At 40.5% G+C, this 17385-nt stretch overlaps 1 protein-coding gene across 1 annotated transcript in view; it reads left to right on the top strand.

Annotated features, from left to right (window-relative positions):
* LOC101855638 overlaps positions 1-17385 on the top strand; it is a gene marked incomplete at its 5' end in the record, with an annotated part of 39345 nt that overhangs the window by 7052 nt on the left and 14908 nt on the right. The window contains 9 exon segments of the mRNA XM_005097045.3: positions 2335-2553; positions 3148-3338; positions 4387-4536; positions 6254-6741; positions 7969-8123; positions 9125-9274; positions 10817-11006; positions 12720-12804; positions 15223-15756. Coding sequence (XP_005097102.2) covers positions 2335-2553; positions 3148-3338; positions 4387-4536; positions 6254-6741; positions 7969-8123; positions 9125-9274; positions 10817-11006; positions 12720-12804; positions 15223-15756 — 2162 coding nt within the window.

Here is a 17385-nt window from a genome sequence, read left to right as displayed (position 1 = left end):
GAATACTAATACAATACCCAGATGGAAGTTCCAATGAGATCCCTGCAGCCTGTGGAGAGAAATGCAACAACTATGACGCAGAAATGATAGCAATTGAAACAGCACTATACCATCTCCGCACAGTTTTTGACACTCATCCAAACAAAACACAGAGTATAGTGATCTTCACTGACTCACTATCGGTCTTGCAAGCAATAGAAAATGACCACCATCTAAATGAAGCATTGACTCATATACTGTTTGGCTCCCATCATCTGATAACATTTTGTGGCGTCAACCTGGTGATGCAGTGGATTCCCGGACACTCAAACATACCTGGAAATGACAGAACAGACACACTCGCCAAAAGGGGATCTAGACAGGAACAACCCAACATTCCATCTTCATACAACACTGCAAAACAAATCATTAAAAGCTACTGCAAACAAGATTGGATAAACAGATGGGCCTTGGGAAAGACAGGCAGAACAGTTTTCAAACATATGACTACAACAAAACGAAATGACAATATCAACCACCTTCAGAGAAAGAAACAGACCACGATCTTCCGCCTACGAACAGAACATATACAGCTCAACTTTCACTTGAACAGAATAAAACCAGAACTTCCCCCAATGTGTCCTTTGTGTGACTATGCACATGAGACAGTGGAACATCACCTTTTACGCTGTACAGCCCTAAATGACATCAGAGCTACCCTCCTCCCTCCGAGACCTAACTTCGACAACACACTCTACGGAACATTACAGCAACTACAGCAAACCTGCACTTATCACTACCTGGCATTGGACAGAAGGGTGAGAGCCCAGATGTTGCTGGATCGATAACAACAACAACAACAACATCAATGTCATGCTCATAACTGTGCCAGAACAATATAGTGGGAACTGCTATTTTTTTCTTTCCTCATCCTTACTATCATCATTTTCCTCTACTTCTTTTGTATCTTTGTCACTCTCTTGTGAACTGCTATTTCCGGGGTGCCTTGATAGTCAAAGCAGACTTTGTGCTGTTGAGGCTAGAGAGGTGAACAGAGTAAGCCAGATTCCGCGTTTGGACTTCTCTGTTGACAACCACCCCTTGGCGCTCATATGACCTTATGCAGTTGCGAGCATTGTAAAACCTTACTAAAAACAAAAACACACTATGCTGGGGCGTTCTTTGGTATGGAACCTGAGAGGGACATACTCATCATTAAATTGGTCATGAAATCAAAAGACCTGAAGCCAATTCGATCATTCTTTTTCCGCAGTGCAGGGAAATTAATGCAGCGTACTACCATTATTGTTTATAAAAACATTGTGTGTGTGTGTGTGGTGTGGTGTGTGTGCGTGTATGGTGTGGTGTTTGTGTGTGGTGTATGTGTGTGTGTGTGTGTGTGTGTGTGTGTGTGTGTGTGTGTGTGTGTGTGTGAGAGAGAGAGAGAGAGAGAGAGAGTCCAGGCTTCTGACAGCTGTTCACCTGCACAGCAGCTCAGACCACAAGTCACTGACAGTTGCCTGATGGAAATAATGAGTTAACAATTGTTACAGACATGGGAATTTTTTTTACAGCATTCTTTGCAAACGAGCCTCAAAATGGAAACTCTAACAAATGAGTGCTTTATATGATGTGATGTGGGCCAATAGCCCTTAAACACCGAATAAACATACTTTTACTCACAGTACAGCCTCAAAATGGTACAGTGGTGTCTGGCTATGAATCTGACCACCGGTAAACAAAGGAGTAGGTTCTTATGCACAACTGGTTTTTAGGCGTCGGTGGCCAAGTGGATAGGCTCTCAGACTCGCAACCGTAAGGTTGTGGGTTCGAATCCCATGAGGGGTCCGACGTAGTGTCCTTGGGAAAGGCACTTTACACGAATTTTCCTCACTTCACCCAGGTGGGAATGGGTACCCAGCTATAGACAGTGAAAGATCTTGTCAGTTTGTTTGTGTTTGAGCACTTTTTCTGTTGCTTCTCGGGAAGCTGATAATCTTTCTGAGTGTTCTATGGTCTGCTGGGGTAATAATAAAGTGTTAAGGTCATAAAGCTTGCTGTCGAGCCGGGATATGCGCTGTACAAATGCTGCTTATATATTATTGTTTATATATTATTGTTATTTATGACTTGTTTCCATTTTATGTAAAAGTATAATATTTAATAGTTTGATTTCTTCTGGCAAACTACATTTCTATTCCTGTCACTTCAACTTTGAATACACAAACTTGATAAATATTACTATTATTATGATTATTGTCATTATTATTGTTATCATTTAGCATTACTAAGATCGCTTTTATAACTTTATCAGTAATTTGTTTGTGTGGTTTTTTTCCATTTCTCTTTTCCCAGATAATTTCCCAGAAGCTTCATATTTTGGGGACTGAGGCATCCCTGTCGTCTTATGATAAAGCTGGATACTTATCCCGCATTCCACAAATGGAGAAAGATGCTTTGTTTATCTACGAGGTGTTGAAAACGGACGGTCGCAAATATGGGCACTTCTTCAGTAGTCTGCGGCAGCTGAAAATGTCGGCTCACTTCCATACACTCAAATACGTAATCAGTGGGGTTAGTTTTGTTCCTTTCTCACATAATAGAATGGTTTTGATTGAGGCAAATCTATGAGAGTGAATGGGGTCGACTGTGAAGCATAATTTTTGTAATCTCTCTGATATGTTTATATGAGAAATCAGTGGGCTTCTGAATCTAGCCGGGGTTCGTTTTTGTTCAGCAAATCAAGAGATCTCTTTTGCTTTAGTCAACCATGCATGTTTGTAGTCAGGTGTGGTCCTCGGATTAGTTGAAGGTTCCAAGTGAAAGACGCCATTTAAAATCTATTCTTTCTTTCACAGCAGTGTGTTTTATTTATCTGCTATGGTTTTTATCCTTCCTGTGAACACGGTAAAGTTTTGAAGTAAGGGGGAACCTCTGAATTGACCGTCCATCTCTCCCAGTTACAAGTGTGAGTGGGCGTCACTGAGGTGAGTGAAATGTTACCTGAAAAGGCACTGTAGTTTCAGAATATCAGAGTGTAACTCAGATGGAATCAGAAGTTTATGTAAAAGAAGTTTTATTTTTCAATTAGATTGCCTATAGTATTGCATTAAACACTTCAACACATATATATAATATTGAAAAAGTTAACCTCTCCCCGGTGCACAGGAGCAGAGATGGACTGCTGCCTTAGATTATCTGGAAGTCCACAAGGTGGTGAAAGTGGAGACGTTTGACTGTGATAAGAACGTATTCCTCTACCAGAACTGGAAAGCTGAGGTGGATGTTGCTGATGGAATTCTGGAGGTGATGGAGAAGCATAAACGCGAACCCCTTCGCTGGAGAATCAATTTCAACAGGTTAGTCACAAGTAAATAGGATTCGCATCCACCGAATAGTGTTGCGGTTATGTTGGGGTTTTTTTTAAGGTATAGACCTACATGGTCAAGTCTGTAGTATATTGTGTTATGCCGCAATTTTTTAAATTGATTCTGGTAGTATTTTAGTTACAGTTTTCGTTAAACTTTCATTCTCTTAGCTGTATTCTGTACATTAGGTAATGGGGGGTCTAGTCCTCAAGTGGGTAGTTTGGTAATTTTGGTGGGTGGTGGGAATCACCCTGTAGAAACGTGTTATTTTATGCCCTTCTTGGAAATACAGATAGATGAACAGTAGGAAAATTTTAGCTTCTCAAAGGTGGCAAAAGTTAGGGCGTGGCTGATAAAAGGTTGACAAGCTCTGGTATAGATGTTGATTAGTCCTATATGAATACTTGTATTGACACATCATGAGACAGTTCTCGAATTTGCTTTCTGAAATTTATATTAATTTCAGTTTTATCCCTTTTAAAACATGGGTTAAGTTTGTTCTTCTTACTTGTGGAGTGTTCTTAAGTTAAACAAAATTTATTACATTACAAGCTCAAAGTTTTGCTTTTACAGTCGAACTTGCTCTAACAGACACAGTCACCCATATAAGACAATCACCTGTACAAATGGCCATTTCCCATTTCCTCACTTGCATATTTTTTTGCATTATAATGGCACCGTATAAGACCACCACCTGCCTAACACGCCCACTTTTCTCCTCACCAATGGGTGGCTGTCTTAGATAGTTTCAACTGTAATTGGTCGCTTTTAAGCACCAAGGGGCTGTCCTGAAAAATGCTGTTTCGAGAAAATCGAAGGTAAAGTTTTTGCCCCTTGTTCAGTTTCTTTAAAAGACAAGGAGAGTTTTCTCTATAACCAAACAAATATACACACCAATGAAACCAAACTTTTCCTATTGGTAGAGTAATGCCCACTTTTGGTATAGGTCAAGATTTCTGGAAACTCCCGAAATCTGGGTTAGCCCGCTTGCCCTTAAAAGCGACCAATTGTAAACAAAGAACTTATGTTCCTCTTTCAGCGCTGATGATTTTAAAGCTATGCGCAGTGACCAGACCCAAATGAAAGCCTTACACCTGATGTCCAGTCTGCCCGTCACGGTGCTGTCGGGGCGCGGTGGCTGCGGCAAAACAACAGTGGTCACCACACTCCTGCAACACCTGTGTGAAATGTGAGTGGCTGTTGAATGAAGCAGGTTGAAAATATCAACAGGTTTGGGTTTTTTTTTTTTTTTTTTCAAAATTCGAGTTGGAAACGGAACAAAATGAAAGAAGTGAAAGTATCTAACTTTTTTTTAGTACTCTGTTGTGATCGAAGCAAAATTTCCTGTGTATCATTGGTTGTTTTTTTTCACAGCCACCTATAAGGATTTTTATTTTTATAGTAGAGGGTTTTACGGCGCTCGCAACAGCATAAGGTCATATGAGCGCCAATCCTATAAGGATTGGAAGGACATACAGGAAAAGTGCTTGTCACTCGTGCTAGTGTTTTTTTAGTTCAGTTCCAGGTTCATGCGAGTGCATTAGATGGAACAGCTGGGAAGGGGGTTTACAGGTCTTGCAACCTCCTGATGTGAGATAAAGCTTCCAATTTTTCATGGACAAAGTACTTGAAGGTCCTGTGTGCTCTTTGTGCAGGTTGAAGACATATCTGCTGAAGAAAGTACAGTAAAGAAAAGCAGGCCTGTACCGGCTTGCAGGCTTGGGGGAAGTTTTAAACTTACTTCCTACCTGTAGGCAGAAAGAAATATGGTCTGGATATTCAATTATGAATACTTTTGACAATTTCATATTTGAAAAAAAAAAAAGTCTCAAAGGTAAAAGCCATCATTTAAAATGCATTTTAAAAAATTTGAGGTGGGTATTTCTTGCTGTTAGTCCCGTATTACACAATGGGTTAAACAAATCTTTTATGAATGAACCCTAAGGTGTAGGGGAAGAACAAAAAAGAAGAGAAAACAGAAGAATGCGGTATGCTGGAAACAATGAATTTTGCTTGTGCCACACCCTTAAAACGTTTCAATTTCTTAGTGCAACTTGTGAGAAGTTATCAAATCCAAGCGGGTGGTTGGAGGGCACCACCTGTAGGTCCTACTTCTCTGCTTTCCCTCTTATGTTTCCATCTGTCGGTCATATTTTTTCCCAGCACTAAATAACCATTATTGTTTCAATGTGTTTCTCTTTACTCAAACAATCACATGTAAAATCCTTCCCTATTCCCAACTTTTCCAGTCCCAGTAGTTACGAGGGGAGTGAACTTGGTCCTTACAATAATGCCTATCAATGTCAAGTCGCTACCTCAGAATTACAAAGTTCTATCTGCTCAGTACCATTGTTTTGAGAAATTTGACGTCAAAGATTTTGAGTTTCACATCGTGTCAAGCTTTTTTAAATGCAATTCTTTGAATATCTTTATAACAACTCCGAATAATCTTACAATTTTGATTGAGCAGATAGAAGATTTGGTTTCTGACCTCGTGGTCTTAGTAACTCAAAACAGTCAAAAATGTCAGATGAAAATTTTTAATTCTGGGGTAGTGATGTGGCAGTAGTTGTTAAATTGGCCAACTGAGATGTGCAATATAGAAAATTATGCCTTATGGCAACCGGCAATGTTGTGTTTGTAGGTATACATTTTGTTGATTTTTGTCTTACCATTTTTTTTTTTCATGTTTTATTTGCCTTTGTTCATAACAAGAGAAATTTCTGAAAAATAAAAATAATCCCCCCCCCCCCACCCCACCCCCTTTTTTCTGTGTATTTTAATCCTTTTTTTAAAAAATCAAGATTTTTGTTTCAGCAATATATGACAGTCATTATGTTCGAGTTGTTTCATTCGTCTTTTAAATCAATGATACTGATGGCTGTCTTTGTTTTCTCTACCTCCAGGAAGAGGCGGGAGTTGGAGGAAACAACAGATGAGGAGAGTGTACTCAGTCAAAATGTCGAGCTAGGTTCACAGAGTGATGACGACAGAGATTTGTTTGCTTCCTCAAACGTTTCGAGAATACCAAACACGTTTCCTCAGACTGACTCAGGCCAGACTTCAGGATATCATGTTACAAAGTTGGCCACAGCTCGTGATGCCAAACACAAGGGGTGGAGCAGTCAGGTCGCAGGTCGGTCATTTGTGTCTGAGAATAACGATGCTCAAACTACCAGCGAGACTGGGAAGAGCAGTGAAGTGGGAGATGGTTCGATGACAGGTCGCCTGAAAAGTGATTGGGCCTCCGAGCCTGGGGACAACAGCTGCTACCGAGCAGGACTAAAGAAAGCGGTTGTGTGTGATCTGATGAAAAATTTGAAGCAGATGAGGCCAGAAGACTGCGGAGAAGTGAAGAAATTTAAACAAAAAATCCTGCTGACGGCCCCAACAGGTGGATGGAAATATTGTTGTTGTGTTATTGTCCATGAAGATAGTGGTTAAAGGAATTCCTGGTAGCCTTTCAGAAGAGGTTTTTTTTTTTTCTTTTCTTTTCCCGTGTCCTGATTTTGGTGCCCGCCTTTGTTGGTTACGTAAAAAGAAAGTAATGGTGAGAATTGTTAAATGAAAGGGGAATTGTTGAGTCGGTAATGATGATGGTGATGATGATGATGATGATGTTGGCGATGGTGACGGTAATGGTAATTGTGATGGTGAGCATGAGGATGATTATTTATGTTGGCGATGATGATGCTCTCAGAAGAGTAATATTGTGAAATTTATTCTCTTTATTTTTTTTTATTTATCTATTTTAAAAAATATTTTTAAAGATGTGAAGGCTTCACTTATTAAAAACTCTTTCCCAAACGGAACCAAAGAACCAAACCCAAATTTCCCTAACGGGATCAATAACCTGTAATTTATTGTTTATTAATCATGCCTTCAACTTCAGTAGCCTTAAATTGCTTTTTAGAAATGGGTTTCACCACTCCTTAATGACCTGGATAGCTGGTGGATGTTTAAGTGGTCATGTCTGAACTGTATTTTTCTTCCGCGTTTGCGTCAGACTCGCATTCATAAAAAATGGATTTGATTCCAAACTAGGATGGGATAAGATGTGAAAAGAATATGTATGATTTCCTCACTTCTTACAGCTGTAAATGTCTACGAAGCCAGATGGAGGTATAATTATGACTTAATTACAATATTTGAGCTGTCACACTAAATGTGGATGAGATATTGTGAAGTTGTGCTGTGCATGTGTATGTGTGTAAGGGGGAGGGAAGCAAGGATGGGGATATATTGTGATGCCGTGACTGTGTGCGTGCGTGTGTGTGTGTGTGCGGCTGGCAAGGAGGTTGATGTTTTGTTTTTTTCTGCTGTTGTTGTTTTTGTTCTTGTCTACAGCTTTTTCACCATTGTCATCTTGATATTTTGTTGGGATACTAAAAACTATAAACTGTGGGTGGTTGGTGGGTACTCTGGTGTGATTTTCTCCTTCTTTCCTGTCAAACATCTATCGTTCCTGTCTCTCCTCCTTTTTTCATAGTTTGAATTTTACTCTTTAGCGACACCTCTAATCTTCAGTACTTAAATGACCTATTTGTGTTGCAAGTACTGTAAAAACTCTTCCTAAATGTAACCTATTGGCTAGCAATTCTCCTTTCCATTGTTCTCAAAGGCAAAGCGGCACGACTGTTGGGCTGCAAAGCGAGGCTGCCGTCTGCCACCCTGCACAGCGTTATCGTGAGCAGGCAAAACTATCTGCAGAAAAAGTCTACACCCACACCGGATGATGAAGAAGCGGAGAAGTCGTGGAAGTTTGAGAATGTGGAGGTCAGTTCTTGTTTCAGAAGGGTTTAAAAAATTTTTTTTAAATTTCAGTATTTTATGAGTGTCAGAGGTGTCAAATTTCTTGAGAAATCTGGAAATCTTGATTCCTGAAATTGTCTACTTTTTTGCCTGACTTCAGGCCAATCGTTGAGAATTTGCTGCAGTTGATACAAAAATTGTCTCGATATGAGATGCGTTAGTACCATTTGACTAAATGATCTATAAATTTTTGGGAGGGGATTCCAGATTTTTGGGCATAGAAAGAAAAACATTCCTTTATGGCAGTTCTAAAATATTATATAAAACAAATATTGTATATGTATAGCAATGTCGAATAAAATCGTGAATGGCCAATTGTTCAAAAGCCAGAAGTGACAAGAAATTTTGCTGTTTAAAAAATTGTTTTTAGAGATATGAAATCAGCATGTCAGAAAATGTAAAGTACCTATAAGCATATTGGTTGCCCAGTGGCTTATGGATCCCAGCACAGAATGACTGGTCTGGGTCCTCTTTATCAGGCATAGGGTAGGTGGTTGATGGGTGCTCTGGTGTGGTTTGCTCCTTCTTTGCTATCTTAATATTTATCATCTTTACCTCTCCTCCTTTTTTATGTTTGGTGCTCTCTTGTAACATCTCTAATCTTTAACACTTTTATTACCTGATTCTGTTGCAAGTGTCGTAAAACTCTTACTAAGACAAATCAGGCATTAGGGGGACATTATTTAGACTAGAGTAAGAGTAGATGTTTGCCCAGTGGTGAAACCTTTGTTTAACATACACACACATACACATGCACAGCACAGCTTCACAATATCTCATCCACATTTAGTGTGGCAGCTCAAACAGTGTAAGTCATATACTTCCTTCTGGCTTCCTAGACATTTACAGCTGTGAGAAGTGAGGAAATTATATATATCTTTTTCACATCTTATCCCATCCTAGTTTGGAATCTAATCCACTGTTTCACCCATATTTTATGCACTTCTTTCTCTGCCTTTGTCCAGATCCTGGTGGTTGATGAGTGCAGCCTGGTCTCTGTGTGTCTGTTTGCGACTATTCTGAACATTCTGCTCAGGCATGCCCGGCTGAGAAAGCTCATCCTCCTGGGAGACGTGCGCCAGCTGCCATCTATCGGACCGGGGAACTTCCTACAGGTGATGACATGTCCTGCTTCTTTCCTACCTCTCACTTTCTGTTACTATGTCTGTCTTTCTCTTTTAGGGGGGCTCTCGTGGTCTAGAGGTTACGGTGGTCGTTTCTCATTCAATAGGTCACGGGTTCGAAACCTGACAGCTACGGAAAATTTTGTTCTCTTAAAATTTTCTCCTTTGACCTCGTTTCCTGATCTCTAACCATGTTCTGTTGTCTGCTTTCCTCTCCACTTTCTGCTTCCCCCCCCCCCTCCTCCTCATTTGCCGCCTCCTCTGGGCTCTTTACTTTTTCTGCAGCTTTTCTACTGTTACTCCTAGGCTCTTTCTTACTGCTGTCTTTCAGTCACACCCCTGATCTTACAGTAGGAAAGATCCTGGCCTTCTCGGATAGGGACGAAAAATCTCAGAGAAGTCCCGTGTGCCGCAACCCGAGCAAAATTCAAAATTCCTACCAAACTGAAAATGTATAATTATAATGTGTCCCACGCACTCAAATGACCTTATGCTGGTGTGAGCGCCAGAAACCACTTACCAAAACAAACAAAAATCTTTTTCTTTTGTTTTTTGTGATAGTGTCACTGGCAATCTGTATTTCCTCACTTTCCGTCTGTTGTTTCAGCCTGTCTCTTATGCTTGCACTGTATGCTTCTCAGGAAGGTGAGATTTAGTTTCAGAATGCTATCAGGTCTGCTGGGTAGTAATATAGATTGTAAATTGCATAGAACTTGCTTTTGAGCGGGAATTTGCACTCTACAAATGTTATCTATTATTATTATTATGCTTCTGTACCATTACACAGTGCAATGCAGAGGTGCTGATTATCCAGATAAATCCAGAAATCTGGATTTCAGGATTTATCGAGATATTGCGCTTTATGTCTTAAGAGAATTGTCTTGATACAGATACAAGATATTATTAGACTATATGATCTGTACATTTCGAGTCCCTACATGGTGTCGGGGAAGTTCAGGATGTTTTTCGAAGTCAGTTGGCCCCTCCGGCAACAAAATGTTGTGTGTCCTAAGTCCCCCTTTTGGGTGGTTGGAGGGCACCACTGGTAGGTCCTACTTCTGTACTTTCCCTCTTTTGTTTCTGTCTGTCTGTCTATCATACGTTTTCCCTGCACTAAATTACCATTATTGAGTCGATGTGTTTCTCTTTACTCAAACAAACAAACAAACAAACAAATAAACAAATAAACAAACAAACAAACGTTTGTCTCCCTTCTACCCAGTCTACAAGCGTCACATCTTCTGTTGTGGGTGGTTGGCGGGTGCTCTGGTGTAGTTTGCTCCTTCTTTCCTATCAAACATCTATCATCCTGATCTCTCCTTCTTTTTCTTTTTTGTGTTTGTTACTTTCTTGTAACACCTCTAATCTGCGGCGCTTGTATGACCTTATTGTGTTGCAAGTGCCGTAAAACTCTAAAACTAAGTCTCCTTTCAACACAGCTACAAGGGTCAAGCGTCGCATCTTTGGGGTTGTATTTTTAGGGGGTTTTGGGGTTGTTGTTTTTTATTTAACTATTGCAAATTTGTCTCTCAGGACATGTTCAGTAGTCTCCGCAACATGGGCCCTCAGTTTGGCTTCAGCATGGAGCTCACCCAGAACCACCGCTCCGAGTCCAGGCTCATCGTGGAGAATGCTGGACTCATCTCGAGGCGTGAGCTCCCGACCTTTGATGATCGACAGGGATTCCATTTCATAGAGATATCAAACGAAGGAGATGACAATGGTGATGAGATTTCTGTGTCTTGTATCATGTATATTATGTAGCTTTACTGATGTTGCCTGTTTGGTTCGCTGCGAAATTAAGTAGTGGGTGGTTGGTTCGCTGCGAAATTAAGTGGTGCGTGGTTGGCTGGTGCTCTGGTGTGGTTTGCTCCTTCTTTCCTATCAAACATCTATCGTCCTTATCTCTCCTCCTTGTTTTTTTGTGTGTATGTTGCTCTCTTGTAACCCCTCTATTCTTCGGCACTTATATGACCTTATTGTGTTGCAAGTGCCGTTAAACTCTTACTAAAACTTTTTTTTAAAATTAAGATGTCTGTGATTCATAAAACTGGTTAGAAAAAATGTGTGGTTGCCTAAAGAAAGGTACCAAAAGTCGGATTTTGACCATTTAGAGTTGAGTGTTGTACCTTATAGGAAATTCAATGCTGAACACAGGGGTCTTTGAATTTTTTTAGATATCTCAAGTAGTATTTGAGATATTGCACATTTTGCAAGTTAGGGTATAAAAATATAATTTTGAGAAAAGGAGCTTTTAAGTTTGAAAAACGTGAGACTTATACAAACTTAAAAAACCAAATTATTTTTTAAATGTATTTATTCATGGAAAATTCATTTCCAATTTGGCATTCAGTTGACATCAATATCATGAATGGAATTCAATGGTAAAACACTGCAGGGAAGAGAAAACGTGCTTCAAGAATAGATTTTAACACCTTTTAAAAGCAGTTTTCATATTTGTTTTTATTATAACCTACCCTCAAAATAATTCAGAATAAAATATTCAGAAGTCAAATAAATGAAAAACCTTTAAAGCTCAATGTAAAAAAATGGTGGATCTATCATTTTTTTATGGACACACATTTTGGTCAAAAAAGTGATTTTTGTCATTACCAGCCTGTAGCTCGAAACTGTCTGGGGCGACTTTTGGTGCTTTTCTCTTGGCGCACACACAAATGTCTGGAGCCTTCAAAAACTCAAAAATAGCTCAGAAAGTAGATGAGGTGGCATAGGTGGCCTAGTGGTTAAGCTACCGGACCCGTAATCGTGAGATTGCAAGTTCGGAGGTTCGAGCGTCAGCTTGGTCCGACGTCGTGTCCTTGGTAAAGACACATTACACGAATTTCCTATTTGGCTCGGTCCTGTTGGAGAAGGATGTTAAACTCGCAGGTCTCGCCTCTTAAATGACATAATAGTGTTGATAGGGGTGTTAAACATATACCATTTCACCATTTTTCAAATAGATGATGTTATTGTGATATTAATTCTGATAGATCTTCTATTTTTTTCAAAACTCAGTACACCCTTCTATCACCGAACTGATGATGTTTGTTACCTTTGAATTACCTTGTTTATCATCTTACACAAACAGATTGAAACATGTTATCGCCCTTTTGAGAAGACCAGATAACTTCAGCCTCGTAAATTTTACAGGAAAAACAACATGACCAAAAAAACAACTGGATTAGTTTCATCACACAGCAAACCTGCTGGCCGATGGGTTGTTTGGCTTTATTTGTAGTGTTTTAGGAGCACACCTAGTCAAAATCCAGGCCTCTCTTTTTGTGTGCAAACGAGACAGATAGTTTACTATCAATTTGCCAAATTAAATTTTTTTTAAATATTTGTATTTCGCGGGTTAGCGGGTCTTGTCACAAGGTCAGCAATATCGCTCTCGACCTATGCTCAGATTCAAGTCAATCCTCCCCATTTTCAGAACGTGATCAAATTATCCGAGAACTCCTGACCGGGTGCTGGGATATGAAGGACCATGTTCAATCTCAGTTTGTCACTTTCAGAAAGTAAGTATTATGATGCTGTCAAAGACAATGTCTTCACCTAATAGAACTTAACTGTCCTCTTTCTTTTAAAAAGATAACTGTTCACTTTTTGTAGAGACAATTGCACAATGCCCCCCCTCCCCCGGGTGGTGCCACTGACAAGTGTCTTTAGGCCATTCCCAAAGGGGGGACATTTCTCGATCTAATGCACAGTAGAATTGTAAATGGGCTGATCCAACAATGTCATGCTCATAACTGTGTCTGAACTACAACAGGGAACTGCTGCTTTTTCTTTCCTAATCCTTACTACCGTCATTTTCTTCTACTTCTTTTGTATGTTTGTCACACTCTTGTGACCCGCTATTTCCGGGGTGCCTTGATAATCGAAGCAGACCTTGTGCTGTTAAAGCTAGAGAGGTGAACAGAGTAAGTCTGATTCCCTGTAAGGACTTCTCTGTTGACATCCACCCCTTGGCGCTCATATGACCTTATGCAGTTGCGAGCGCCATAAAACCTCTACTAAAACAACAAAAAACACTCTATCAGACATAACTGCCCACCTGTAAAAAAAAAATGACTTCTCATTTTATAAAAGATAACTCCATATTTCGTAAAAGATAAACGTCCTCGATTTATAAAAGTTTTTTTATGAAAAATAATTGTACACTTTTTTTTTCCATTTGACTCTCCGCCTCTTATAAAATATGATTGTTTGCCTTTTTTTCCACATGATTTGTTTTCTGCTATGTAATATTTCTGTTGTTTGTGAACTCATCTTTGAATATCACTTTCAGCAAGAGCAAGAAATATTTTCCTCGTGGATTATAATGCCCTTCTGTCTCGTCTTATCTTTGTGGAAATTGCCTCTCTGTTTCATCTTATTTGTTTTATCAATATTGTTGAAGATTGGATATTTTTTGACTATGTGGCCACAACTTTGTTAAAACTCTACGGTGCAGGCATCAGGGTCTTTGGTGTAATGGTGAGGCTCCTTTGCCACCGTTGCCCCCCCTCCCCCCCATATTGAATAATAATGGCTCGTCCATTAATGTCTGACCATGACCAATACGTCCGCACAGGAGAATATTTGGCCAGTGAGATAGAAGAATTTGGAGAATCAAACGTTACGATGACTCTGGCTTCTGCTGTAGCCAATGAGACTAATTCTGGCAGAGAAAAGTTTGCTCCGTTTTGAACTTCCCCTTGTGGGTGTGCACGGCTTTGAGGGCTTCACACTTGTTATAAGCATTTCTTATTTGTGAAGCCTCATAAGAATATGCATTGAATAGGTGCCCAATTCCTGTGTCGGGAGGTTTTCTAATCCAGGTGTCACCGTCTGTCTTTTTTTCTTTAAGTAAGAGTTTTACAACACTTTCAATGCAGTTGAGTCATATAAGTGCCGCAGTCTGTCTGCTGGGGAGTTGTGTGCATCTCATCCCAGGTTGGCCCAAACAGGCACGCCCACTGCCTGTATGATTTAAAGTGGGTCAATAGGGCCATGAAATAGAACAATTTTTTTTTAAATTTGCTGTACAGGTGATGGCGTCGGTGGCCTAGTGGTTAGGCTCTCGGACTCGCATCCGTAAGGTCGTGGGTTCGAATCCCGTCAGGGACCCGACGTTGTGTCCTTGGGAAAGGCACTTTGCACTAATTTTCCTCACTTCACCCAGGTGGGAATAGGTACCCGGCTATAGACAGCGAAAGATCTTGTCAGTATGTTAGTGTTTGAGCGCTTAATCAGCTGCTTGCACTGTATGCTTCCCGGGAAGCTGAGAATGTTTCGGAGTGTTCTATGGTCTGCTGGGGTAATAATATAGTGTAAAGCGCATAGAGCCTGCTGTTGAGCGGGGATTTGCGCTATACAAATGCTATCTATTATTATTATATAACATCACATGGAATAACATCAAGAGACTAGCTCAGGATAGAGAAAGGTGGAAGGTGTTTGTCCGTGGCTTATACCCTGGTGCAGAGTGAGAAAGGCAATGATGATGATGGTATGAGGAGAAGGTGGCTATTGTCCTTGAGCGCATACCAGGGGAAAAACTTATGTGGCTTTTTCCCTTTTATGTACCGATTGTTTCAGAGAGGGCAATGTTGTATTTTTAAAATCGGTTTCTTTTTTTTTTAGGAGAGTTGAATTATTTTTTAGAGAAGAGGGATTAGATAATTATTTGTTCCCTCCCCCCTTTCCGAACTCTTCTCAAATGAAAATGAGAAAGTGCATGTTTGGTGGGTGCTCTGGTGTGGTTTGCTTATTCTTTCCTATCCAATATCTATCCTCCTTTATCTCTTCTCCTTTCTTTTTTGTGTTTGTTACTCTCTCGTAACACCTCTAGTCTTTCGCACCTATATAACCTAATTGTGTTGCAAGTGCTGTAAAACTTTTACTAAAACAAAGTAAACAAAACGAAGATGAGAAATTCTGTATTTCTGCAGCAACCACTGCAAGGCCATCAATGAACTGTGTTGCCTGCACTACAACTCTCACTCCATCACTGTACCCAGCTTCTCCGGACGCAAAGAGCGCTTTGACTTCCAGATTGGCGACAAGATATGTCTAAAGAAAAACAACCTTGTGACCAATCATCGCGCACGGCTTCTCTCGTATGCAGAGACTTTTCCCGAGTTGCAAGAGGCTTTCAGCGATGCGTCTAGGGGAGGGAAAAGCAAAAGCTGTCCTTCCTATCAACCATCCTCGTCTTCAAATGTAAAGATGACAAGCGGAGCAATGAAAGAACCTAGAAAGGTGATGCTGGACGACTCCGCTGTGGCTGAGTTGATGGCTGGAGAAGACGAGATGTTTGAGCAGACGTTAGCAGAGATGAGGTCACGGGAGGAGGAAGCAGTGGAGGAGAGACGTCGTGCGGAGCAGAACAGAGGGGCCAAACAGCTCGACGGGAGGGAGAGGTCGAGACAAGGGAAGACAGGACATGACGTCCCCACCAAGTCCACAGACCCGGAGAAGAAGGTGTGTATTAAGTTAAATTAATTATAGGTGTTTTTATGCCCCCATCGACACTATTTAGATCTTTTAGGAGGCAGCTTTGATGTTTCCTGTTAGGGCCAACTCAACCCATAACATTTCTTTTGGGGACGAAATATTCATTCAGCTTTGTTTAAACCGTGTCAAAATTTTTCTGCTGTTGCTCTGACAACTGGAACTGGGCAAAGATTTGTTCTGCTTCTGCCCCCATTGCATTGAGAAGAAAACTAACTTGAATTTCGCCGTCCTCTTTACTCAATTTAGGTGCCAGGCGAAACCGACAGAACCTTTCCCGCCTCAACGACCATGTTGACGGTTTGTGGAATGCTAACTGTTCAGGGGGTTTAAACGACATTTTCTCACGTACCTTGTCTTGTTTGTAAGAAATTGTTCTTCTCGCTACGTTTACTTGTGAATGTGTCTACAATTTAGACACAATTTTACACAACACAAATCACTTCTGACACCATGTTTGTCTACTTTGGGTTCAATTAAATCCGGAACACTTCACTAACTGACACGAGCACAAGAATAACTGCCCACCACACGTATCTCGGACAGCAACTGAACTTTATTACTCACCCCACTAGTCGCTACTGTGCATGTCTTCAAGTGACGGGAGGTAGCTCCCTTAAAACAGGGAAGGACAATAACCTTGTTACGTCCCATACACAACAGATGTTGCCTGTTAGGGCCAAGTCAACCCAGGCTGAGAGGGATACTACATCCCAGCAGAAAGATACTGAGATACCTGATATAGATTCTCCCCCATGTGACTGCGAAGCATTGAACTACACTACAGGCGACGAAGCACATAATGTGGACACTGCCTAAAATGAAATTGCAAGGGAGCAAGAAGAAATATCTTCTGTCTTTGAAAGGGTTTCTGGTCTGGTTGAGAGTTAGGTTGGTTGTTTTTTTAATGGAATGTCTCTGGCGAGGGATGGATGGGAAAGGGGGGGGGGGCAGTGGATGAACGAAGAATAGGGTTGGCGTGAGTGTCGATCAGGTAATCTTGTTTCATTGAATACATGCCACTCAAACTTCAGTAGGAGGATAGGAAGTCAAACAGAAATGCTTTGCTTAAAAGTTCACTGGATTTGTCACAGAAAAGTGGCTGAGAGCTCAGTTCCTCCTGTATGTCACTGCATGTGGCCTCGATTGTATTATTCTCTGACATTGTAAGTTGAAGAAATAGGTCAACTCTCTTATTTGTTCTAAGACCATTTTCGGGGTCAAACTGTTGGTCCTCAATAATTTTTTAAAAGTCAGCTTTTCTTTTCCTTTCCTTCATTCTCCTTTTCTGTTAGTCACTTCTGTCCATGTATACGTGATAACAAGCTGTAATAAGTTAGCAACGAGATCATTATTGTCATGGTTTATGAAAGTGATGCTGTCTTCTGACTGAAATTGAGGGTGAATCATTTTTAGAAATCACCTGCTCTATACAGTTTGTATCATCTTACAGTTTCCCCAAATGTTGGCAAGAGCTAACAGATTTTTCCTCCAAAGGATGACTTATAATCGGCTAAACATTATGTTTTCTTGCAGGAACTTGTTTGAGGGGACAAACTAGTAAATGAGAGAGAGAGAGAGAGAGAGAGAGAGAGAGAGAG

The sequence above is a fragment of the Aplysia californica genome, unplaced genomic scaffold (assembly GCF_000002075.1).
Source record: "Aplysia californica isolate F4 #8 unplaced genomic scaffold, AplCal3.0 scaffold00145, whole genome shotgun sequence".
NCBI lineage: Eukaryota > Metazoa > Mollusca > Gastropoda > Aplysiida > Aplysiidae > Aplysia > Aplysia californica.
Note: the sequence above shows the minus strand (reverse complement) of the source record. Positions and strands in the feature narration are given on the sequence as shown.